Source organism: Chlorocebus sabaeus, chromosome 25 (genome assembly GCF_047675955.1).
Source record: "Chlorocebus sabaeus isolate Y175 chromosome 25, mChlSab1.0.hap1, whole genome shotgun sequence".
Lineage (NCBI taxonomy): Eukaryota > Metazoa > Chordata > Mammalia > Primates > Cercopithecidae > Chlorocebus > Chlorocebus sabaeus.
The window spans coordinates 26,759,473-26,785,200 of NC_132928.1; the positions used below are offsets into that span (position 1 = coordinate 26,759,473).

Genomic DNA, 25,728 nt, shown 5'->3' on the forward strand with positions numbered 1-25,728 from the left:
AAGTGACATTTCGGCAATTAGGAGTGAGCTTTCTAGCCTTTAGTCAGTGATGGTCATTTTGCCCAATTAGGTTGGGGATAGTGTTTCTTAGTTTTAGTCAGTGGCTTTGTTGCTTTGTTACACATTTGTTGGGACATGTCAAGTAACTTGACCAGCTGCAGGTCTGTTGGCACATGGAGGTGTGGGAGTTGGTTGGTGGGTGGAGGTTGTCTCTGCTAACATCACTTCATTCTTTATCTGTTCATTTTCATATTGGCCAGACTTTATCTCAACTTTTCCTTTCTTGGGAAGGGGCCTTCTGGTCAGAGTGGGTATTTTGCCTGACAAAACAGAGTTGACATCAGTAGTAACGAAGAAATAGAATGACGTTCTAGCCAGGCATGGTGGCTTTCACTTGTAATCCCAGCACTTTGGGAGGCTCCAGGCAGGAGGATCACTTGAGATCAGGAGTTTGAGATCAGCCTGGGAAGCACGGTGAGACTCTATCTCTACAAAAGACAAAAAATTAACTGGGAATGGTGCCGTACACCTGTAGTCCCAGCTACTCAGGAGGCTGAGGTGGGAGGATGGCTTGAACTCAGAAGTTCCAGGTTGTGGTGAGCCCTGATCACGCCGCTGCACTCCAGCCTGGGCAACGGAGCAAGACTTTGTTTCAAAAACAAACAAAACAAAATGGCTGGACGCGGTGGCTCACGCCTGTAATCTCAGCACTTTGGGAGACTGAGGTGGGCGGATCATGAGGTCAAGAGATTGAGACCATCCTGGCCAACATGGTGAAACGCTGTCTCTACTAAAAGTACAAAAATTATCTGGGTGTGGTGGTACGCGCCTGTAGTCCTAAGTTACTTGGGAGGCTGAGGCAGGAGAATCACTTGAACCCAGGAGGTGGAGGATGCAGTGAGTCAATATTGTGCCACTGCACTCCAGCTCGGTGACAGAGCGAGACTCCGTCTCAAAAAACAAAAACAAAACAAAAGTCCCTTTCTGGAAAAGATGTTTTAGGGAAATGAGAATTTGAAGAGTCTAATGAATTTCTTCTTAGATTATTAGGTTCAATTTAAAAATTAGGTCATTGGAAAATATTTTCTATTAATATCCCTTAAAATCTAAAGACTTCTCCCTGCTTCCCTGAAATAATAACTTTATTTCTCAGATAGGAGATGCCACCAGGCAGGTCACACAATGACCTTTACACTTGTTGATTTCATTTCACATGGCAATCTCTTGTAACATGCTGTGAAATTTAACTATTATTTTGCAGGGATAAAAATGAGGTTTATCAAGGGGACTGTGTGTATATATATATTTGTCATAGTTTTTCTTTTTTTTTAATTACTTTTTTTTTTTTTTGAGATGGAGTTTCACACTTGTCGCCCAGTGTAGAGTGCAGTGTGGCGTGATCTCGGCTCATTGCAACCTCTGCCTCCCAGGTTCAAGTAATTCTGCCTCAGCCTCCCTAGTGGCTAGGATTACAGGCATGTGCCACCATGCCTGTCTAATTTTGTATTTTTAGTAGAGACGAGGTTTCTCCATGTTGGTCAGGCTGGTCTCGAACTCCCGACCTCAGTTGATCCGCCCGCCTCCGCCTCCCAAAGTGCTGGGATTACAGGCATGAACCACCGCGCCCGGCTTAAAATTACTTTTCAAAAGCCAGTTCCTCTATTATGTAAAAGAGGACAGGAGGGATATTTTCTAGATTTAAAAAAATAGGTGGGTAGAGTCTTCAGTCTAGTTACATCATGACCGTGGACAAAGTCATTTTACTGCAACGTATGCTTATCATCTGCTCTAAGGGGATCTGACACTGACCTAGGGCTGCTGTCCAGACTAATTAATTGATGGATTGCAAGGAGCTTAAATCCCAAAGCTTTATTTGCTCATTGCTAAGAAGAGTCTGGGGACAGATTTAGTGAGGCAAGAGTTAGTGCCAAATACACATCCCTCATTTTCCCATATAGTGAAGGGCTTTCCCCTTACCCCCCGGGGACAGAGTCTTGCTTTGTTGCCCAGGCTGGAGTGCAGTGGTGCATTCATAGCTCATTGCAGCCTTGACCTCATGGGCTCAAGCCGTCCTCTCACCTCAGCCTCCTGAATAGCTGGGACCACAGGTACATGCCACCACACCCAGAATTATTATTTTTAGGGACAGGGTCTTGCTATGTTGCCCAGGCTGGTTCGAACTCCTGGCCTTAAGCCATCCTCCCACCTCAGCTTCCCAAAGTGCTGGGACTACAGGCATGAGCCACTGCACCTGGCTGTGAAGGGACTGTTTTCTTTTTTTCTTGTTCTGTTGCCCAAACTGTAATGCAGTGGCGCAATCACAGCTCCCCGCAGGCTCGAACTCCTGGGCTCAAGTGATCTCACTTCAGCCCCCCATTTAGTTGAGATTACAGGCACACACCACCATGCCTGGCTAATTTTTCAAATTTTTTTGTAGAGATGGTGTCTCACTATGTTAGCCAGGCTGGCCATGAAGGGATGTCTTAAAAGTGAAACTTGAAAAGGCACCCCCCCTGCCCCGTTGCCCCCCCCACCCAAAAAAAAGGGGCAAAAACCCATCATCAAAATGAGGGTATAGCCAGCACAGTGGCTCACACCTGTAATCCCAGCACTTGCGGAAGCACAGGTGGGAGGATTGCTTGAGCACAGGAATTTGAGACCAGCCTGGGCAACACAGCAGACCCTATCTGTACAAAAACCAATTGAACAAAAAAAACCCCTAGAATATGTAGACTATAATTCTTCTATTGGTTTAGATGAAGCTTTTCTGTCCCTGAATCTATCTTTATTTATTTTTTTTGAGACAGGGTCTCACTATGTTGCCAGGCTGGAGTGCAGCATGATGGCATCTTGGCTCACTGCAACCTCCGCCTTCTGGGCTCAAGCCATCCTTCCACCTCAGCCTCCCGAGTAGCTGGGACTACAGGTGCATACCATCATGCCCAGCTAGTTTTTTTGTTTATTTTAATAGAGACAGGGTTCACCATGTTGCCTAGGCTGGTGAGCTTGAACTCCTGAGCTCAAGCAGTCTGCCCACCTAGGCCTCACAAAGTGCTGGGATTATAGGCACAAGCCGCCACACCCGACCTGTCCCTAAACAGATTAATGAGATTAATATTTTTTTAAAGGTAGAGCTGTTAAAAATTATTAAGAAAATTTGCGGATGTATTAGTGTGTCTTACGTAGTGTGTGTATATAGGCAGGAGTTTAGTTTGGTGAGATTTGTGTTAAGAAGGGTTTACAGTGATTTAAATTTCCCCTAATACAGGATGACTGTGACGTTGTGGAAGCCATGCAGATAGAAGGATATTGTACTTACTAACATAAATAATCTCAATTCGTGTCTGACAGGAGGGGTCAATAGTTGAAGTCTAGTAATTTTGCAATTATCCTACTTGTAAAGTGGGGAGAAAAGTAGGAGTGGCAGGAAAAATGTTTACCTAGATCTTTTAAGAAAATATTTTAGGATAAGAGCTACCATCATATTTTATTCTTTTATTTATTTATTTATTGAGGTTAATTATATTTAGACTTAGGGAATTAACAAAGGAGGGATGAGACTAGACCAGGTCCCAGGATTTCTTGGCTCCTTGGGGCAGACCCAGCTACAGCAAGCACAGAGGGAAACACAGGGGAGGGGCAGATAGCAGATTTGGTCTTGAACTTGGAGGGTGGGAAATTGATGATCCCCAGGATGGAGGCAGCAGGAAGAAACTATGTCTGAGGAAGGTCTGGGCTGCCCAGAGGGGCAGCCTACCCCTGGGCCCCTGGGGCTGTGGACCAGCAGGAGGGGAAACAAGGATCATCCCCTCAGGGCCGAGGAAAAGGCACTTGATTCAGTCCCTCCTCCCCTCTTTCCCCATCCATTGGAGAGATGGGAGTCCTTGCCTCCTTGCCCTTTGAATGGCCCAGATGCTGGTCCTGATTGAGTCTCTTTAAGAAGCTTTTGCTGAACTCGTAAGTGGTGATTGTGATAGCATAGGAGGGGATAGCCTTGATGATCCAAGGGAGGAAGCCTGCAAAGAGCCCTCTGATGCCTGACTTGGCACAGATCTACCTCTGAGCAACCAGGTAGAGTCCACATCCAGGGGTGTCACTCCCACAGCTTCCATCACTCCCAGTGTGGCCTGGTGTTGAGTCTTCACCACGACAAAGGTTAGAGTCAGCACTGTAGCCACCATCCTCATGATGCTGCCAGCTGCAAAGCTGACACTCATGGTTGTCACGGGACCATGGAGGTCCTTTGGCATGAGCCCATTCAGCCAGCTCTTCACTAGCTCCTAGTTGAACCAGTACAGGGCTGAGAAGGGCACATCTCAAAGGATAGTGGGGTCCCGGCACAGCCACAGTGAGCACCAACCACTCTAAGCCACCGGAGCTCAAACTACAGGTATCAGCACATAGTATAACATATGCTGAACCTGCCTTTGTCTGCATAAGCTCCAGGGCACTGATAATTGCAGTGATAGTGCCCGGGTGGGCCAGCACACCAGCTACCAGGGTATGTAGAGGTAAGGGCTCAGCCACACAGGAAGGCCTCGAGTTGGTTGTAGGCAGTGGAGTAGTTGGTGGTAGCTGGCACAGCCATCACCAGCGTGGCTGGGAGGCCACTCCACAGGTCCTAGTGCCCTTGTGCCTCAAAATCTTCACAGAGGCATCCATGGTGCCAGTGAAGCTGGTAGGGTCTTAAAACCAGGTGGCACAGCAGGGACCATTTGGTCATAGGTTCAGAGGCTCCAGGATACCATTGTAGTACATGATTGGAGAGAGGAGGGCAGCTTGGCATAAGAGAGGCTCTGAAGTCTGGAGGAAAGTATCAGCTCACTGACCACCAGCAGGCACTGAGACTGGAAATGGAACTTCCACTATGTCTAGGGGTGTCATGAGGAAGCAGGTGACCACAGCCCTTGAAACCTGAGACCACCATTTGTTGGAGGGAGTTAATGCCCCCAGAGTCCTAGTCAGTCATCTTGTAGCTTCAGTCCTGGCTCTAGACTGGTGTTTGTGCAGTGTGAGGCTGGTCAGGCCCATTCCAGCTCTGGCCTCACCTTGCATCAAGACTGGCTCCCTGTATTTTACTCCCTATATTTTATTATTTACCAACAATTAGACAATCTTATTTAAAAAAAAAAAAAGCTAATTAGGACCCCTATATAATCATATAAACTTAAATTTCCCAGTTTTTTATTCAAATATATCTTCTGTTATTGGACCTCATAACTTTGGCTCTTAGGTAGACCCAGGTAGAGAGTAGTCCCCTTTTTTTTTTTTGAGATGGAATCTTGCACTTTGTCGCCCAGGTTCAAGTGCAGTGGTGTGATCTCAGCTCACTGCAACCTCTGCCTCTGGGTTCAAGCGATTCTCCTGCCTCAGCCTCCTGAGTAGGTGGGATTACAGGGACGTGTCATCACGCCCAGCTAATTTTTGTATTTTTAATAAGAGATGGGGTTTCACTATGTTAGCCAGGCTGGTCTCAACTCCTGACCTCAGATGATCCGTCTGCCTCAGCCTCCCAAAGTGCTGAGATTGCAGGTGTGAGCCACTCGCCCAGCCTCTAGTAGTCTCCTCTTAACTGCAGAAAGGAAAACCACGGATAGAATTTGTCAACTGCTTTTGGGCCGGGCGCGGTGGCTCAGGCCTGTAATCCCAGCACTTTGGGAGGCTGAGGTGGGCGGATCACAAGGTCAGGAGATCGAGACCATCCTGGCTAACACGGTGAAACCCCATCTCTACTAAAAAATACACAAAATAAGCCGGGCGTGGTGGCGGGCGCCTGTAGTCCCAGGTCCTTGGGAGGCTGAGGCAGGAGAATGGCGTGAACGTGGGAGGCAGAGCTTGCAGTGAGCCGAGATTGCGCCACTGCACTCCAGCCTGGGCGACAGAGTGAGACCCTGTCTCAAAAAAAAAAAAAAAAGAATTTGTCAACTGCTGTCCAAAATAGGTGAGGACAGTATAGTAAGATATTTTGAGAGAAAGACTACATTCATGTAACTTTTATTTATTTATTTTATTATTTAGTTTTTGGAGACAGAGTCTTACTCTGTCCCCCAGGCTGGAGTGCAGTAGTGCAATCTTGGCTCACTGCAGTCTCCACCTCCCGGGTTCAAGTGATTCTCATGCCTCAGCCTCTTGAGTAGCTGGGACTGCAGGCATCTGCTACCACGCCCGGCTAATTTTTGTATTTTTAGTAGAGATGGGGGGGTTTATCATGTTGGCCAGGCTGGTCTCGAACTCCTGACCTCAAGTGATCTGCCCGCCTCAGCCTTCCATATTTCTAGGATTACAGGTGTGAGTCACCACACCAGGCCCCATGTAACTTTTATTACAGTGCATTGTTTGTTACTGTTAATCTCTTACTGTGCCTAATTTATAAATTTTATAGGTATGTATGTGTAGGAAAAAACATAGTATATATAGGGTTTAGTACTTCCTATCCATGGTTTCAGGCATCCACTGGGGGTCTTGGAATGTATTCTTCCAGATAAGGGTGGGGACTACCATATACTATATTTCTACTGTGACTTTAATGTGGATTTTTTGGTCTTGAATCAGTCACTTAATACTGCTTTCTAAATGTATTAAGACACTCCCCAATGGTACATGTACCATTTAAAATTGTCAAATGCTTAGGTATTTTAGTTAGGAGCAGACAGCTAGGCTAAGATTTCGTTTCCCAGCTATGTACTTTATGTGCCCTTAGGCAGAGTTTTGTGCATTCTTGAGTTGATTTTTGCCATCTCACTGGCTTGACAAAATTGTAATGTTCAGAGAACTAAAGCCTAAACTTAGTGTGTTTCAAGGACTTGATTGGAACTTTTCATTAAGTACATTTTCTTATGGGGCATACATACTACAGGCTACAGATACTGAAACATTATAATATTACTCTAATCACATAACCCCAGAAACAAAGAACAAATCCCTATCAAGCCCACATAATTGCAAGGTCTTTAAGGCAGGATCCTCCCAATTTTCTGTGGCTATACCAACTGATCATTTGGTGATATTTAAACCAGATGGTAATATCTCATCCTTGCCAGGCTTTAACTTGGAAGAGATGAGAGGTAGGAGCTCTTAGGATTTGTATTCTGTTATCTTTTTATTTATGGGACAATGGGGAAAGGGGTGGATATAAGAGACGTTTATACAGTGAAATTTGAGTATTGCTTCCACTTTGTAAAATTCCAGATCTTTAAACTTTTCCCTGTGTCAGAGAGGCTTTCATTCAATATGATGCATTTGGACAAATTGAGAACAGCCACCAAATTTTCCAGTGGGAGGCTGGCTTCAGGGATTTGTGGTAGAGTATGGGTTAGGGGTTTTTAAAAATTGTACTTGGTAGCAGCCTATTCTTCTGGGTTCCTCTATAACTACTGTTTTTCTCTGGTATCCTTGTGGCTTTTCCCATCTTCCATTTCTACAATGTATTTTTGATTTATAGAATATATAGTTGCTCATCAAGATTTTTTTGACAAGAACAAAGTTTAGAATTTGATTTAGGATTCTAAGATAATTTGGTTTTGTTGGGTGACATTAGCCAGCTAGGAAATGAAATCTTCAAGATAATAGAAATTTTGTGGAAAGAATACTAGAGTAGGAATCAAAATGTTGGGTTTCTGGCATGTGTTCCATTATTTCCATGTTATCCTTGAGCTCCTAACCTTAAGGAGGGTCATGACTATTTTCAGAGCTTTATTCTATTGACCTGCCTATAAAATGGGCAGACTAAAATATCAGCCCTTTACATAGTGAGGCCTAAAGAGGTAAGGAATCTTGCCCAAATTCTGGTGGAGCCAGGATTTGAACTTAGGTGGTGCAGGTCCTCAGTTACTGCTCTTAACTACTGTATTGCCTCTAATATAACCATAGTAATGATATAATTGTGATTTCATGAGATGATTAATGGGAATTATGAATCTATTATTTTTGTTTATATACTTTCTATCCTGGTAGGTTCAGCAAAACAAAACCAAAAACAAAATACTTGTTGGTTTTTGCTGCTAAGGCAGATCCATTTTATAGAAAAGGAAACAAACTGAGCTTGAGAGAAGTGACTTGCCTAAGGTGACACAGCCTTGAAAGGACAAATTGAATGTTGCAAACCATGGCTCTTTATTCCTAAGTTCAGTGTTCTTCTAATTTAATATATAATGGCTCCCTTCATAGATCGAGATATTAGCCTGCTTCTCTCTTTCATCTCCCCTTACAGTCTTTTTTTGACCGTGGTCTTCTCTCTCTTCCTTCTGGCCACCCAAACTTAAATGCATTAATAATAATAGTATGCTGCATGTATACAGTTATCAAAGTACCATTTACATTTGTGTGTTTTATCTACTTATCAGTATTTATGAGCTTAGCCCATTCATATACTGTTAGTTTGTTGGCTCATTTAGATGTAAACTCCTGGCTCATCAACTCCAGTGACCACTCAGCTTCACATAGGAAGAGTATTTAGGACTTGGGGCTCCCTATATAAATGTACTTCTGCCTCCCATCAAAGTCATTCTGGGGTTCATCCCAGAATTACTTAATTAGAATCTCATCTGGGCCTAAGTGTTTGAATTTTAAAAAGCTCCTCTGAAGCTCTGCTAGGTTTGAGACCCACTGGTTTAGGTAATTTCATGACAGGTTTAGGCAGCTAACATAAGGAATTCTCAAAAAAAAAAAAAGAAAATCTAAAAACCAAAATCCCCCAAAATATAGAAAACAAAATAAAAATAAAAAAAGAAAAAAATAAGGAATTATCTTACCTGTTGACTTCAAATTAATCAGAAATTTCTCAGTTCTACTACGGAAAACTGGGCAATTCTTTTTATCAACTCTGTTGAATGAAGGAATGAATTGAGTCCTTGCAGTTGGTTGTGGTCTCAATTCAGTACTTATTATTGATATGTCAGTAAGTGCATTGTGTTAAAGTCCTAGGTGGCTCATGCCTGTAATCTCAGCACTTTGGGAGGCTTAGACGAGGTTAGTAGTTCGAGACTAGCCTGGCCAATATGGTGAAGCTCTGTCTCTACTAAAAATATAAAAATTAGCTGGGCATGCTGGCATGCACCTGTAATCCCAGCTACTCGGGAGGCTGAGGCAGAAGAATCACTTGAATCTGGGAGGCGGAGGTTGCAGTGAGCCGAGATCACGCCACTGCACTCCAGCCTGGGTGACAGAGCGAGACTCCATCTCAAATAAATAAATAAATTTGAAAAATAAATAAAGGAACTCATAATTGACTGGTCAGAAAGATTAGCAAGTATGATGTATGCAAGGAATAGAAGTTATATACCAAGTGGTTGAAGGTTGGGGGATATGGAGGTGGATGAGAGAGAACTGTCTGGGAAGGCTTTGCTTCACTTGGATTAGAGTAGGGTTGCAGGAGGAAATAGGTGTGTAGAATGAGAATGAGGGTCATGACATCCCCCTACAAAACAACAATATTCAAGGAAGGAAGACAATTTGGTTGGAGGTACCAGGAAATGTGTTGTTAGGAAGCTAAGGAGAAAATAGTAAGTTCATTGTTAGTATTTCAGACTTAGGTGGCTTAATGGTGATATTTCTGAAGTCTCAACTCTAGACACAGCTGTAAAACTCTGGAAAAGTAGATACTTACAGTTTTTATAGAGTATATCCCATCGATACCAGGCAGCCATTCAAATGAAAACCAGTTTTGTCAGGCTGCAGCTTCCTCATATTTTAGGCTAAAGTGGGTTATCTTTCAAATCAAATTTATTTTGGACCATGGCAATACATTTGAAAGAAATAAAGCATTTGATAATACCAGCATGCTACTACAGTCACACAGCATAGTCTGAAATATATCATAGGGTAAGTTTCTTTTAAGATCTTTTGACATACTTGTCTACCATCCTAAATTGAGCATGCCTATGTATTATTAGTGCATCCTTATCTCTTTAACGTGGGAGATCTAGCCTTGAAGCTTGGTCAGTATATTAGTTCATTTGTGTTAATATAACTATATCTGAGACTGGGTAATTTATAAATAATAGAAATTTATTTCTTGCAGTACTAGAGACTGGGAACTCTAAGATCAAGGCACTGTCAGGTTTGATGTCTTGTGCTGGCCAGGTCTCCACTTTCAAGATGGTGCCTTGAATGGTATGTGGAAGGGCAAAAGGGGCCTAGGGTGTAGGTTCCTGCAACTCTTTTATTTATTTTTAATTTTATATTTATTTATATTATTATTTTTTCTTTGAGATAGAGTCTCACTCTGCCACCCAGGCTGGAGTTGAGTGGCTCGATCTGGGCTCACTGCAATGTCTGCCTCCCAGGTTCAAGCAGTTCTCCTGCCTCAGCCTCCTGAGTAGCTGGAATTACAGGCGTGTGCCACCATGCCCAGCTAATTTTTGTATTTTTAGTAGAGACGGGGTTTTGCCATGTTGACCACTCTGGTCTCGAACTCCTGACCTCAAGTGATCTGCCCACCTCGGCCTCCCAAAGTGCTGGGATTACAGGCGTGAGCCACAGTGCCTGGCCTAATTTTTGTGTTAAATATGTTTTGTAGAGATGAGATTTTGCCACGTTGCCCAGGCTGGTCTCAAACATCCAGGCTCAAGCAATCCACTTGGTTGGCCTCCCAAAGTGCTGGGGTTACAAGCGTGAGCCACTGCACTTGGCCTACCATTCATTCATTCATTCATTCATTTGACAGAGTTTCACTCTTGTTGCCCAGGCTGGAGTGTGATGGCGTGTGATCCTGGCTTACCGCAACCTCCACCTCCCAGGTTCAAGAGATTCTCCTGCCTCAGCCTCCTGAGTAGCTGGGATTACAGTTGCGTGTCACCATGCCCAGCTAATTTTTTGTATTTTTAGTAGAAACAGGATTTCTCCATGTTGGTCAGGCTGGTCTTGAACCCTCCACCTCAGGTGACCCGCCCGCTTCAGCCTCCCAAAGTGCTGGGATTAGAGGCATGAGCCACTGCACCCAACCTTATTATTATTTTTTAGAGATAAGGTCTTGCTGCGTTGCCCAAGCTGGAACATAGTGGCGCTATTGTAGCTTACTGCAGTAGATGGGACTACAGGCATGTGCCAGTATGTCTGGATAATGTTTTAACATTTTGTAGAGATGGTTTCTCACTGTGTTGCTCAGGCTTGCTCCTCACTCTCTGTCTCTGTCTGTCTTCAGCCTCCCAGGTAGCTGGAACTACAGGTGCATGCTGCCATGCCTCGCTAATTAAAAATAAAATTATTTTTGTAGGGTCCCACCATGGTGCTCAGGCTGGTCTTGAATTTGTCTTCAATTACTTTCCTTTCCCTTCCCCTTTCTCCTCCCCTCCCCTTTCTCCTCCCCTCCCTGTCACCTTCCCATCCCCTTCCCTTAACTTTCCCATTACCCTCTCCCTTGCCTTCCTTTCCTCCTCCCCTGCCTTCCCCCTCCCTTCCCCTTCCCTCTCCCCTCCTTTTCCTTCCCCCTTCCCTTTTTTCCTTCCCCTCCCCTCCCCTTCCCTTCCCCTCACCTTCCCCATTTCCCTTCCCTTCCCTTTCTCTTTTTCTCTTTCTCTTCCCTATCCTTTCCCTTTCCCCTTTCCTTTCCTTTTCTGTTTCCTTTCCCCTTTCCCTTTCCCTTTCCCTTTCCTATGGAGTCTCGCTCTGTCACCCAGGCTAGAGTGCAGTGGTACCATCTCAGCTCACTTGTCTCTGCTTACTTTGCAACCTCTGCCTCCTGGACTCAAGTGATTATCATGTCTCAGCCTCCTCAGTAGCTGGGATTACAGGCACCCACCACTGTGTCCTGCTAATTTTTGTATTTTCAGTAGAGACGGGGTTTCACCATGTTGGTCAGGCTGGTCTTGAACTCCTGACCTCGAGTGATCCATCTGCCTTGGCCTCCCGAAGTGCTGGGCTTACAGACGTGATGAGCCACTGTGCCTGGCCCTTCTTTCTTTTTTTTAATACAATTGCAAATGTGTCATCTTTAGATGGGATATTGACACAACAAAGATTTTGCCGTCTTGCAGTATTTTTTGAGGCTCAGACTGATTTTTAGTCTCACTTCTGTTCTGTTTCCTGACCCTGCTGTTGAATCTCCAGGAGTGACCAGTTTATAAAGGACTAAAGGTGCGTCGGTTTACAGACTTAATGAGGCTTTAAAGTTAGGGTGTGGGATATTTAAGCCTCCCCTGCCCTTAGTGCCCAGGTAGGTTTGGGTGTTGCTTAGGCAAGGTTGGGGGCAGAGTCCAATTTCTTTCCTAAATCCCTTCCCCCTGACAGACAAATCATTTTTGGAATCTTTTTAAGTATATAATCTTTTCTTAACCTTGGCAGCCTCAGTTTTCTGCCAGAAATTTTTTCTTCCTTGGCTTCTAGGTATGGAAAAAACACAATGAAAGCTAGTTACTAAAGAACCTCCTTGAAAAAACTGTGAAATTATGTATACTTGAGCACAGCATGGCTTGGTATAGGCATGCTGAAGTAATATGTGCAAGTTATAATTGATGTAGGGGGAAGGATCTGAAATTTCTTCTGATCCCATTCAGTGATTGAAGTATCATAAAATGTCTGTGAATGACATGAAAGAAATAATGTTTTCCTGTTTAGAGGACTTACAAATACAGATTATTTTTGCCAAGTTTTATTAAAAGTGGTGAAAGAGGAATTTAATGTGACTAATGCTTAAAAAGTAAATAGCACGGTATATCCCTTTATTACTACTCAATTTTTATTTACTAATATTCCATAGAAACAGTGCTTTGCATTCCCAAGTATTTAATATTCAGAAACTAAAATAATCTTTGAAACAAGTTCTTTAAAACTGATAGCTTTCACCATGACCTATCTGTAAAAGTTATAATTTTAATACAAGTTCTCATTCCTTGGTACTTATTTTTAATAATGACTATTTAAAAAGTCCACATGATTGTGTTGGTATTTTCAGGGTCTTTTTGGTGATAGGACTTTAGGGAAGACTGGGTTGACCCAGGTATAACTTTTCTAAAAATGTTGACATTGTAAAAATAGGTGGTCAATAAATCACTATTAGTGAATGGAGAATACACTTGAAGGGGCTGTATTTTAAATCTGGATGGAAAGAGTTCTTTGGAAGGACAGATTGTATGGGGTGATCTGCAGGGCGTCCAGTAGGACAGTTATTTCCAGGGTGTGGGCTGAGAACCCTTGGACGGTTCCCAAGACCCTTTCAGTGGATCCAAGAAAACTCCCCCCTTTGAACTAAATATCTGTGGGAGGCCAGATTTATTTCACATACTTTTTTTTTTTGAGACAGAGTCTCACACTGTTGCCCCGGCTGGAGTGCAGTGGTATGATCTTGGCTCACTGTAACCTCCATCTCCTGGGTTCAAGTGATTCTGCCTCAGCCTCCCAAGTAGCTGGGATTACAGGCATCCGCCACCACCCCCAGCTAATTTTTTGTGTTTTTGTGTTTTTTTAAGTAGAGACAGGGTTTCACAATGTTGGCCAGGATGGTCTTGAACTGACCTTGTGATCCACCCACCTTGGCCTCCCAAAGTGCTGGGATTACAGGTGTGAGCCACCGCACCCAGCCTACTTCACATACTTTTAACCAAAACAATATACCACACCTGACTGGAGAAGAAAGTGAAACCCAGTTTATTTATATTAAGCCAGACATTGAAGAGATTTGCAAAATAATACAATGCATTGCAGATTAAAGAGATTAATTCATTTAAAAAATGTTTCAGTTTTAATTTTTAATGTGATAAAAATCTATAGATACAATTTGTGTAAATTAACATTCTTTGAGGCCCTCAATTTTTAAGATTTTAAAGGACTCCTAAGGCCAAAATGTTGAGTTGATGCAGATTAAAAAGGGAAACTTGGTCAGATTGGTGGCTCACACCTGTAATCTCAGCACTTTGGGAGGCCAAGGTTGGAGTATCCCTTGAGCCTAAAAGTTTGAGACCAACTTAGTCAACATAGGAAGATCCTGACTCTACAAATAATTTCCTTAAAAAATTAGCCTGAGGTCTGGGCGCGGTGGCTCATGCCTGTAATCCCAGCACTTTGGGAGGCCGAGGCAGGCGCATCACGAGGTCAGGAGATCGAGACCATCCTGACCAACATGATGAAACCCCATCACTACTAAAAATACAAAAATTATCCGGGTGTGGTGGTGGGTGCCTGTAATCCCAGCTACTCGGGAGGCTGAGCCAGGAGAATGGCTTGAACCCAGGAGGCGGAGGTTACAGTGAGCCAAGATTATGCCACTGCACTCCAGCCTGGTGACAGAGGAAGACTCTGTCTCAAAAAAAAAAAAAAAAAAGCCTGATGTGGTAGCATGCACATATGTATACTTAGGAGGCTGAGGTGGGAGAATTGCATGAGGCCAGGAGTTCGAGGCTGCAGTGAGCTATGATTGTGCCACTGCATTTCAGCCTAGGGACAGAGCAAAATTCTGTCTCAAAAAGAAAAAAAAGAGGGAAACTTGATTCTACAAAGACATGACTCGGTAGGAATAAAGCTAAGATTTTAGCTTTTTGTATATTTAGTAGAGACGGGGATTCTCCATGTTGGTCAGGCTGGTCTTGAATTCCTGACCTCACGTACTCCACCTACCTCGACCTCCCAAAGTGCTGGGATTACAGGCGTGAGCCACCGCGCCTGGCCAATATATGTACTTTCTAAAACTTCAGTAATAAGCCTTACATTTCTATTTAAATTATTTTAAATCGATTCTGTTGCTTAGCTTTTGCCCCAGTAAGAGAACATACAGTCAAGAAGTTTTGTATAGTGGGCACACAAGAAGTGGCATGGTATTAGGTTGGTGCAAAAGTAATCGTGGTTTTTGCCATTTTTGCATTTTTGCTTTAATGGCAGAACTACGATTACTTTTGCACCAACCTTGTAAATGTGAAATACTGCTATCATGGAACCATACCTAGGTTTGCTGGCTACATTGTTAACTTTTATGGTATACAAGTTCAATTCCATTGCCATCCCAGCAACTCTACTCTCAGTGTGTTGTCTCCTTTACCCTTGAACTGTATATCTAAAAAAAACTTAAAAGCTCTTTAAGCATGGAAATCTTAACAGTATATGCTCTTATTTTAAAAAGCAAGGTTGGATCAGGTGTGGTGGCTCACACCTGTAATCTCAGCACTTTGGGAGGCCAAAGTGGAAGGATCGCTTGAGCCCAGGAGTTTGAGACCAACCTGTGCAACATAGTGAGACCCTCCAACCCCCTATCTCTTTAAAAAAAAAAAAAAAAAAAAGCTGGCCATGGTGGTGTGCACCTGTAGTCCCAGGTACTCTGGAGGTTGAGGTGGGAGGATCACTTGAGCCCAGGAGATCGAGGCTGCAATGAGCCAAGTTTATGCCATTGCACTCCAGCCTGGATGACCTTGTCTCTTAAAAAACAGAAATAAAAACAAACAAAAAACAAGCCTGCATTAGGCCTCTTGGAAACGAAAGCTTTGCAACATGAATATTTTCCTAAGGAAAACCAGCCCTATTTTTTTTTTTTTTTTGATTAGGAGTCTGCCTCTGTTGCCCAGGCTGGGATAGTGGTGCAATCTCGGCTCACCGCAACACCCGCCTCCTGGGTTCAAACAATTCTTGTACTCTGCCTCCTGAGTAGCTGAGACTACAGGTGTGCACCACCACACCCAGATAATTTTTGTATTTTTAATAGAGACTGGGTTTTGCCATGTTGGCCAGGCTGGTTGTGAACTCCTGACCCCGTGATCCGCCTGCCTTGGCTTCCCAAAATGCTGAGATTACAGACGTGAGCCAACACACACCTTCCCAAAACTAATATTTTTTTGACCATTTAAAGTTAAATGTTGTCTAAGGGTTCTACCTGTATTATTTTACTTAACCCTCACAATTATCCCTTTATTCACATATGTAAGGTACAAGGAACTTAACCTAGTACAAAGCCACACAGTGGTACCAGGATTTGAACCCAGGCAGTGTGTGTGACTTGAAAATCTATCCTCTCTGACATCTATTCTGCTGTACAAGGTAAAGGCAAATGGCATCACTGTGTTCTATAAAAATGACCATTGGGCCGGGCGTGGTGGCTCAAGCCTGTAATCCCAGCACTTTGGGAGGCCGAGATGGGCGGATCACGAGGTCAGGAGATCGAGACCATCCTGGCTAACGCGGTGAAACCCTGTCTCTACTAAGAAATACAAAAAAACTAGCCGGGCGGGCGAGGTGGCAGGCGCCTGTAGTCCCAGCTACTTGGGAGGCTGAGGCAGGAGAATGGCGTAAACCCGGGAGGTGGAGCTTGCAGTGAGCTGAGATCCGGCCACTGCACTCCAGCCTGGGCAACAGAGCGAGACTCCGTCTCAAAAAAAAAAAAAAAAAAAAAAATGACCCTTGGAGAAATAACAATGGGGAAAACAGAGGAGGCCTTTAACCTGTGCTAAAGTGGCTATGATAAAATATGCTAGTTGACAATACATGCCAACTAGGGTTAGGCTGGAAGGATAGGGTCCTTAAAGGTAAGGTTTAGAGGTCAGATGCTCCTTGAAAGTTGAGGTTGCAGCACTTTTTGTAGAGGAAAATTAATATTTCAGTGGTCAGAACTTAACATAATTATAATTGTTACTTTTACTTTCCAATTTGATGAAAAAACTTTTATATTTGTAACATCAGTTCTCACCATAGTCCTAAAAGGTAGTCTGTACTTTTTTTTTTTTTTTTTTTTTTTTTTTTGAGACAGGCTCTCACTTTGTCATCTAGGCTGGAGTGCAAGCAATTATCGTGCCTCAGCCTCCTGAGTAGCTAGGATCCCAGGTGTGCGCCACAAATGCCTGGCCAATTTTTGTATTTTTTGTAGAGACTTGGTTTTGCCATGTTGGCCTGGCTGGTCTTAAACTCCTGGCCTCAAGGTCTGTCTGGGCCTCCCAAAGTGCTGGGATTACAGGGGTGAGCCACTGCTCCTGGCCCTGTTTGGAAGATTTTGAATGCAATTCTTTGTATTACAAAGCTTTTCTGATAGATACCTATCAGTGAGTGGCAATTAGACTCCATCAGGGGCTCGTAAATAGTTAACTCTGCTTGTCTTTTATAGGAGGAGTTTATAATAGTTGTGATATACTTGGTTCTACCTTTTGCATCTGTGCAGGTGTTTTAAGGGCATATTACTGACCTAAAACCATTCACTTGATGAGAAAGTGGTCTTTTAAATTATGTTTCATATATCGGTTATTCTGATCTTTATATTAAAGTTAAATTTTGTCATCATCACCTGAAAGGTTTGCTAACTTGCAAGTGCATTTATTTTATGATGACTGGGTTTCATAGAACATACACAATTAAAACAATGCTTTGGTCCTTAGTTGATGTTATTCTTGGTAAACTAACAAGAATGTGCTTTTGTAACACTGATTTCTAATTGGTTTTGTCTTCAGGGAGTTAGAGCCAACTTTCGTAGCCTCTGTAGAGCATATACTTTTTGATTTTGCTAATTATCAGATCTCAAAATGACAGCCTTTCTATACTTAGAAAGATAAAAACAGTATTCTAGTATATTAAATATGTGGGTGTTAATAGCAGATCCTCTACAGAGTGAATTTTCCTGGCATTTTTTTGGAAAAATCTTCAGCATCTTTTGAAAGTTGTTTTCACAGTGGTTGACTTTATTTTTTAAACATTTCTCTCAGTTAAATCTGCTTTTAGTTGTTAAGTTAGTGCTGGCACTGAGGAAAATGTTTACCTGATGTTTCTCAGGCCTCTGAGGATTTTGAAGCTTCAACTTTCTACTTAATTGCCTTCCTAAGGAAATACATTTTTGAGTCTTAAGGAAACTAATGGAACTTTTCTTTTTTTTTTTTGAGACGGAGTCTCGCTCTGTCGCCCAGGCTGGAGTGTAGTGGTGCGATCTTGGCTCACTGCAATTCTCCTACCTCAGTCTCCCGAGTAGCTGGGACTACAGGCGCCTGCCACCACGCCCGGCTAATTTTTTGTATTTTTTTGGTAGAGACGGGGTTTCACTGTGTTAGCCAGGATGGTCTCAATCTCCTGACCCCGTGATTCACCCGCCTCAGCCTCCCGAAGTGCCGGAATTACAGGCGTGAGCCACTGCACCAGCCTGAACTTTTAAATAATAAGGTTCTTGTACTTTATCTTGTAAGGGTTAAAATAAAATCATTTTCAAGTTATTTTTATTTGTTTTTTTGAGACAATCTTGCTCTGTCGCCCAGGCTGGAGTGCAGTAGCATCATCATGGCTCACTACAGGATTGACCTCCTCAGTTGAAGTAGTCCTCCCACCTCAGCCTCCTGACTAGCTTGGGACTACAGCTGCATGCCACCATGCCTGGCTAACTTAATTTTTTTTTGTAGAGACAGCCTCACTATGTTTCCGAGACTGGTCTTTCTTTCAGAGTCTTGCTCTGTCACCCAGGCTGGAGTGCAGTGGTGTAATCTCCACTCACTGCCACCTCCACCTCCTGGTTTCAAGTGATTCTCCTGTCTTAGCCTCCTGAGTAGCTGGTTATAAAGAACGAGAGAGTTATTTTATTTTATCAGGTACGTGCCACCACGTCCGGCTAATTTTTGTATTTTTATTAGAGATGGGGTTTTGCCATGTTGGCCAGGTTGGATTCGAACTCCTGACCTCAGGCGATCCACCCGCCTTGGCCTCCAAAAGTGCTGCGATTACAGGTGTGAGCCCATTGTGCCCAGCCCCCAGGCTGGTCTTGAGCTCCCAGGTTCAAGCAGTCCTCCCCCTTTTGGCCTCCCAAAGTGTGAACCCCACCACACCTGGCTTACTTTCAAATTTTGAAAGTAAAGGAAATTAAAATAATCTCAGCAAGGAATTTATATGGAACTGCATGTAATATACAAATTCTTATTACATCTAGTTAGTATGTAAAGGCTGTTTTATGTTAGAAAAAGTGATTTATGATCCATTTTATTGGTAGGGAGTATAAGTTTTACTTTTTGGCCAGCTTACATTATATTCCTTTTAGACACTTAAGCATCAAGTTAAACATTATCACAATGTCTCTAAGTGGGGATTTGGATTGTTTATTTGGCTACGTAATTTGAGGATTCTTTTTCTTTTTCTTTTTCTTTTTTTTTTTTTGAGACGGAGTCTCACTCTATCGCCCAGGCTGGAGTGCAGTGGCGCAGCGCGATCTCAGCTCACTGCAGTCTCCGCCTCCTGGGTTCACACCATTCTCCTGCCTCAGCCTCCCGTGTAGCTGGGACTACAGGCACCCGCCACCATGCCTGGCTAATTTTTTTTTTTTTTTTTTTTTTTTTTTTTTTTTTTTTTGAGATGGAGTCTCGCTCTGTCACCCAGGTTGGAGTGCAGTGGCGCGATCCCGGCTCACTGCAAGCTCCGCCTCCCGGGTTCACGCCATTCTCCTGCCTCAGCCTCCCAAGTAGCTGGGACTACAGGCGCCCGCCACCTCGCCCGGCTAGTTTTTTGTATTTTTTAGTAGAGACGGGGTTTCACCGGGTTAGCCAGGATGGTCTCGATCTCCTGACCTCGTGATCCGCCCGTCTCGGCCTCCCAAAGTGCTGGGATTACAGGCTTGAGCCACCGCGCCCGGCTAATTTTTTGTATTTTTAATGGAGACGAGGTTTCACCATGTTAGCCAGAATGGTCTCGATCTGCTGACTTCGTGATCCCCCGACCTCAGCCTCTCAAAGTGCTGGGATTACAGGCGTGAGCCACCATGCCCGGCCCCAAGGATTATTTTTCAAAATTTTCACCTTAGAAGCTTTATTATGATCTCTTGTATTTACCTTTCATAATGACTTCCCCTACCCCCCATTTAAAAGTTATGATTGGCTTCTGCCATGCCTCACACCTGTAATCCTGGCACTTTGGGAGGCCTAGATGTGAGGATTGTTGAGCCCAGGAGTTCCAGTGAGCAACATAGTGAGACCTCATCTCTACTTGAAAAGAAAAAAAGATTCATGTCCCAAAGAGACCAGACTTTGCCAAAGGTACCTTAGTTCCATATGATAGTGAACATTACAAATAAATTTGGTTTTTTTATTGGAGTCTAGTTTTGCAGCTGACAGTGAATGTCCTAAAACTGAATGACATTTATATGTTCTTTCATTCTTTATAACCAGAAGAGATGACAGAGTTTGTAGTGACCTATTTTTAATGCAAAAATGATCTTCTCAAACTATTTCTTTAAACATACCCACTGTATGAGCATCCTTATTGACAGATATGTACTAGTTTCCATTTGATAAATCATTTTCAGGATTCATTTTAGCTTTAGGCTAAAATAAGCATACTGTGTATATATTCATACATAGAAAGAAGCTCATTTTAATTTGTAAAACTTTAATATATAGGCTTTTGAGAACATCAGATTAATATCTTTATCATTGTGTTTTGGGATTAGAAGGTATATTATCTGATCAATCAGCGAATAACATATATCACCTGTAAGTCTTAGTTGTTAAAATTTTCAGGCCATTTTGAAACTGTTAAGACTAAATATTTGAACATTTACTTCTATATTCTGACACATTATTTTTGATATGCTTTTGATCTCACCTTAACCCAGATCAATTCATTTCTGAAAACCAACAGCTTCTATAACACACTAGAAGCAAAGCTCTGAGCAATATAAAGACTTCCTGTTAGCCTACCATAGAATACGAAGAAGCAGTGTGATTTCCTTTTGCTAGGATGTGTTCTGTACAAATTAAACACATTACTTAGCTTTTAGTTATTGAGTTGAACAAAAACAAATCAGACTTTAATCTTTTTCACTTGGGATGGAGGTATTTTTTAACTTTAATAAAGTATAGTATGTTTTTAACTGACATTTTAAACATTAACCATAAAAAGACAGTACAACCATGTTAAACACTTGAAGACCTTACCCATCGCTTTTTAGCTTAACATTTTATCATGCATCGCTGGTGGGCATTTTTACTGAAGTCTTTGCTATCACTAAAACAGTTTCATTTATGTGTTTATTTTAGAGCTAGGGTCGTGCTCTGTTGCCCAAGCAGGAGTGCAGTGGCACAATCATAGCTCACTGTAAACTTGAACCACTGGGCTTAAGTCATCCTCCTGCCTTAGCCTCCTGAGTAGGTAGGACTACAGATTTGCACCACTATGCCTAATTTTTACATTTTTTGGTAGAGACGGGTAGAGACTGGTCTCAAACTGTTAGATTCAAGTGATCCTCCTGCTGCTGCCACCCTAAGTGCTGAGATTACAGGCATGAGCCACTGTGCCTGGCCGTTATTTTTATTCTAAACTAAAAGCAATCTATAATGATAAGTTCCAACAGTACAGATTGAAATGTTGAAAAGCCTCTTTTCTCCTTATTATTGTGATATTGTTTAAAATCTGCATATGTAAAGTTCAACACAATGTTATTAGCTTGGTGCAAACGTAATTGTGGTTTTTGCCATATGTGTATGTAGGTAATGGCAAAATTACAGCTTTTGCCACATACGTGTATGTATTTTTTTTTTTTTTTTTTTAGTAGTGGCAAAAGCTGCAATTACATTAGCACCAACCTAATACATGTTTTTGTTCTAGTTTTTTGCTCATTGAAGCTTGGATATGTTTCCATATTTAGAACATCTAGATTTTTTTTTTTTATTATAGCTGAGTGGTATTTTATTGTTGGTTATAGATATACCAACATTTATTTAGGTTATTCTCTTACTGATAGATGCTTAAATTTTAACTTGAAGGAATTTTGCAGTGAATTTTCTTTTGCCTATATCCAGGTGTTGTGAGTGGTAATAGATATTTATAAATGCCTATCAGAAAATTACTAGGTCACTGCCAGGCGCGGTGGCTCATGCCTGTAATCCCAGCACTTTGGGAGGCTTAGGCAGGTGGATCATTTGAGGTCAGGAGTTTTGAGACCAGCCTGGCCAACATAGTGAAACCCTGTCTCTAATAACAGTACAAAAGTTAGCTGGGCTTGGTGGTACACGCCTGTAATCCCAGCTACGTGGGAGACTGAGGCAGGAGAATTGCTTGAACCTAGGATGTTCAATTCTTGCTTGCAGTGAGTGAAGACCATGCCATTGCACTCCAGCCTGGGTGACAGAGTGAGATTCCATCTCAAAATAATAATAATAATAATAATAATAAAATAAAAATAAAATTGCTGGGTCACAAGGCATGCCCTGTTAATCTGATAGGTAAAAACAATGAGAGTTTGTATATTTGTTGAATTTTGATTGAAGTTGGGCTCCAGTCTTATGATTGACCATTTTTCCCTTTTGGCTGTTGATACAATTTGTCCATTTTTCTGTAAGTTACTATTTTGTCTTATTGATTGGTATGAACTCTTTATAAATCTAGCACTTTTAAATGCTATATAATATTCAGTGTTATTATAATACCATAATAATCATACATTCCTAATGTAATGCTGCAGTTAATTTCGTTCATGTATTTTTTTTTCTTTATTATTTAATTATTTATATATTTATTTTTGAGACAGTCTCACTCTGTCACCTAGGCTGGAGTGCAAAGGCATGAACTTGGCTCATTGTGACCTCCACCTCCTGGGTTCAAGCGATTCTCCTGCCTCACACTCCTAAGTAGCTGGGACTACAGACATGGGTCATTTTTTATAGAGACAGGGTTTTGCCATGTTGGCCGGGCTGCTCTCCTGACTTCAGGTAATCTGCTTGCCTTGGCCTCCCAAAGTGCTGGGATTACTGGCGTAAGCCACCATGCCTGACCATTCATGTACTTTGTTGACTCTGGTTGAATTGTTTTCTTAGGATAAACTTGGTATAAAATTGAGTTTAAAGGCTGTGAATTTCTTTATTAATATATTCACACAATCTGAAATAATACATTTAATATTTAATAAATATTTAATGCATTTCAGATTATATTTAAAACAAGGATTTAAATTACCTATAACCCTACCACTAAGGTCAACCACCATTGTGAGCCTTTTTGCTCTAGATAGCTTTCCGGTGTTTTATTTTTCTATTGTAAAGCCTGTTCCCCCCCACCCCTTAACATATAGAGGGAAAATCTTTCCACATTAGTAAATAAAGATCTAGGCTGGACACGGTGGCTCACACCTGTAATCCCAGCACTTTGGGAGGCCGAGGTGGGCAGATTATCTGAGGTCAGGAGTTTGAGACCAGCCTAACCAACATGGTGAAACCCTGTCTCTACTAAAAATACAAAATTAGCTGCGTGTAGTAGTGGCACATGCCTGTAATGCCAGCTAGTCGGGAGGCTGAGGCAGGAGAATTACTTGAACCCGGGAGGCGGAGGCTGCAGTGAGCCGAGGTCACGTCATTGTACTTCAACCTGGGCGACAGAGTGAAACTCTATCTCCAAAATAAATAAATACATACATACATACCATACATACATACAAAATCTATACTACAGGGTACATTTTTCCTTTTTTGCTTTTTTCATTGTATTAAAATATTAAAATGTACATAACATTAAATTTTTGCCTTTGTAACCATTTTTAAGGATACAGTTCACTGGCATTGGGTACATTTACATTGCTGTACAACCGTCACCATTGTCTGCCTCCAGACCCTTTCATTTTTTTTTTTTTTTTGAGACGGAGTCTTGCTCTGTCGCCCAGGCTGGAGTGCAGTGGCCAGATCTCGGCTCACTGCAAGCTCCGCCTCCCGGGTTCACGCCATTCTCCTGCCTCAGCCTCCCGAGTAGCTGGGACTACAGGCACCCGCCACCTCGCCCGGCTAGTTTTTTTTTTTTTTTTGTAATATTTAGTAGAGACGGGGTTTCACCGTGTTAGCCAGGATGGTCTCGATCTCCTGACCTCGTGATCCACCCGTCTCCGCCTCCCAAAGTGCTGGGATTACAGGCTTGAGCCACCGCGCCCGGCCCAGACCCTTTCATTATCCCAGACTGAAACTTGTTAACACATTTTTATACCTTTAGCTCTTCTCTTGTTGTGGACATTCATTTTCAGTTTTCTCCCTTTGTAGGTAACAATTGGCATATATATGTGTGTATATAAAAATATATATATATATATTTTTTTACTTGTCTGATTACTTCCTCATGATGGCAGTTCTTCCATGATAGGACAATTCTCTAGAGAACAGTTTATATGAGTATACATATTAACGAGAATTTTTTTTTTTTTTTGAGACGAAGTCTTGCTCTGTTGCCCAGGTTGGAGTGCAGTGGCGTGATCTCGGCTCACTGCAACCTCTGCCTCTCGTGTTCATGCGATTCTCCTGTCTCAGCCTCCTGAGTAGCTGGGACTACAGGTGTCTGCCACCCCACCTGGCTAATTTTTGTATTTTTAGTAGAGACAGGGTTTCATCATGTTGGTCAGGCTGGTCTTGAACTCCTGATCTCAGGAGATCCACCCGCCTCAGCCTCCCAAAGTGCTAGGATTACAGGTTGAGCCACTGTGCCCGGCCAAGGATGACTTTTAAAATTGGATTTGGATGTCAGTTTTTCTCCCCCTGACACCACTGTAGAATTTACCCCCAGTTTAATAAGAAAAGTTAATGTGGGCCAGGCTCCGGTGGCTCACACCTGTAATCTCAGCACTTTGGGAGGCCAAGGTGGGAGGATCATTGGAGCCGTAGAGTTCGAGACTGATATGGGCAATACATGTACCTAGACCTCGTCTCTAACAGAAACCTTAAAAAACTAGCTGAGTGTGGTGGTGTTTACCTGTGGTCCCAGATACTTGGGAGGCTGAGGTGGAAGATCGCTTGAGCTCAGGAGGCAGAGGTTTCCACGAGCTGTGATCATGCCACTGCACTTAAGCCTGGGCAACAGAGTGAGACCCTATCTCAAAAAAAAAAAAAAAAAAAAATTAAAAAAGTTAATGTGACTGGAAGGTTAAATGTGTTTTTTAAAGTTATAGATATATAGCTGTTATATAAAAAATGAGATACTTCTCTGGTAATACAGAAGTCAAAGTGTCTTTTGCCTAAATGAGTGTTTTTTTTTTTTAACAAGCTCAGTGACATTGCTCAGTGGGAAGATTTGTGGGGAGAGGTATATATGTGATATTTATTTGGGAAAGGGTGTTCATACATATTTTGCTGTTCTCCTGGACAAAAGGTTGAGAAACCACTACTTTGTGTTCTATTTTGTTTGATTGGTTAGAATCAGATTTACCTAACCTGGGTTTTAATTGTAAAACAAAATTTTAAATCTCAAATACTTACAAGTTACTCTAATAAGAGCCTTTGCTTTCTCCTAGGATTGGCAGCCACCATTTGCATGTGATGTTGATAAACTTCATTTTACGCCACGTATCCAGAGACTGAATGAATTGGAGGTAATGTCTTCACTAGTGTTCTGTTTGCCTGTATTCCAGGGGGACCCTCCTTGAAATTATTAGGATATATTAAAATTGTTACAGAATCACCATTGTAAATCTGTTTTTAGATTTGTATTTGAGCAAATAAGAATATTTCTGTAGAGAACAGGTCTTTAAAATATCGAATTGGCTAGGCATGGTGACTCACACTTGTAATCTCAGCACTTAGGGAGGCTGGGGCAGGAGGGTTGGCCTGGGCAACATAGTGAGACCCTGTCTCTAGTAAAACATAATTTTAAAAATTAGCCAGGTGTGATGGTGATGGTGCGTGCCTATAGTTCCAGCTACTCAGGAGGCTGAGGTGGGTGGATTGCCTCAGCCTGGGAGGTCAAGACTATAGTGAGCCATGGTTGTGCCACTGCACTCTGCACTCCAGCCTGGGCAACAGAGCAAGACCCTGTATCATATATATGTTTACATATGTGAAGATACACACACACAAAATTGTATTTTTTTTGTAGGGATGGAGTCTCTGTATGTTG

At 42.4% G+C, this 25,728-nt stretch overlaps 1 protein-coding gene and 1 pseudogene across 2 annotated transcripts in view; one reads left to right on the forward strand and one right to left on the reverse strand.

Moving 5' to 3' along the window:
• The window catches only part of KDM5B (lysine demethylase 5B), an 83,630-nt gene that overhangs the window by 8,058 nt on the left and 49,844 nt on the right, over nucleotides 1–25,728 (forward strand). For both annotated transcript variants that reach the window (XM_007988917.3, XM_037985733.2), the window contains exon 2: nucleotides 25,127–25,204. In XM_007988917.3, coding sequence (XP_007987108.2) covers nucleotides 25,127–25,204 — 78 coding nt within the window. The remainder of the gene's footprint in view (nucleotides 1–25,126; nucleotides 25,205–25,728) is intronic.
• Nucleotides 3,227–4,748, reverse strand: LOC119619699 (mitochondrial glutathione transporter SLC25A39-like; annotated as a pseudogene).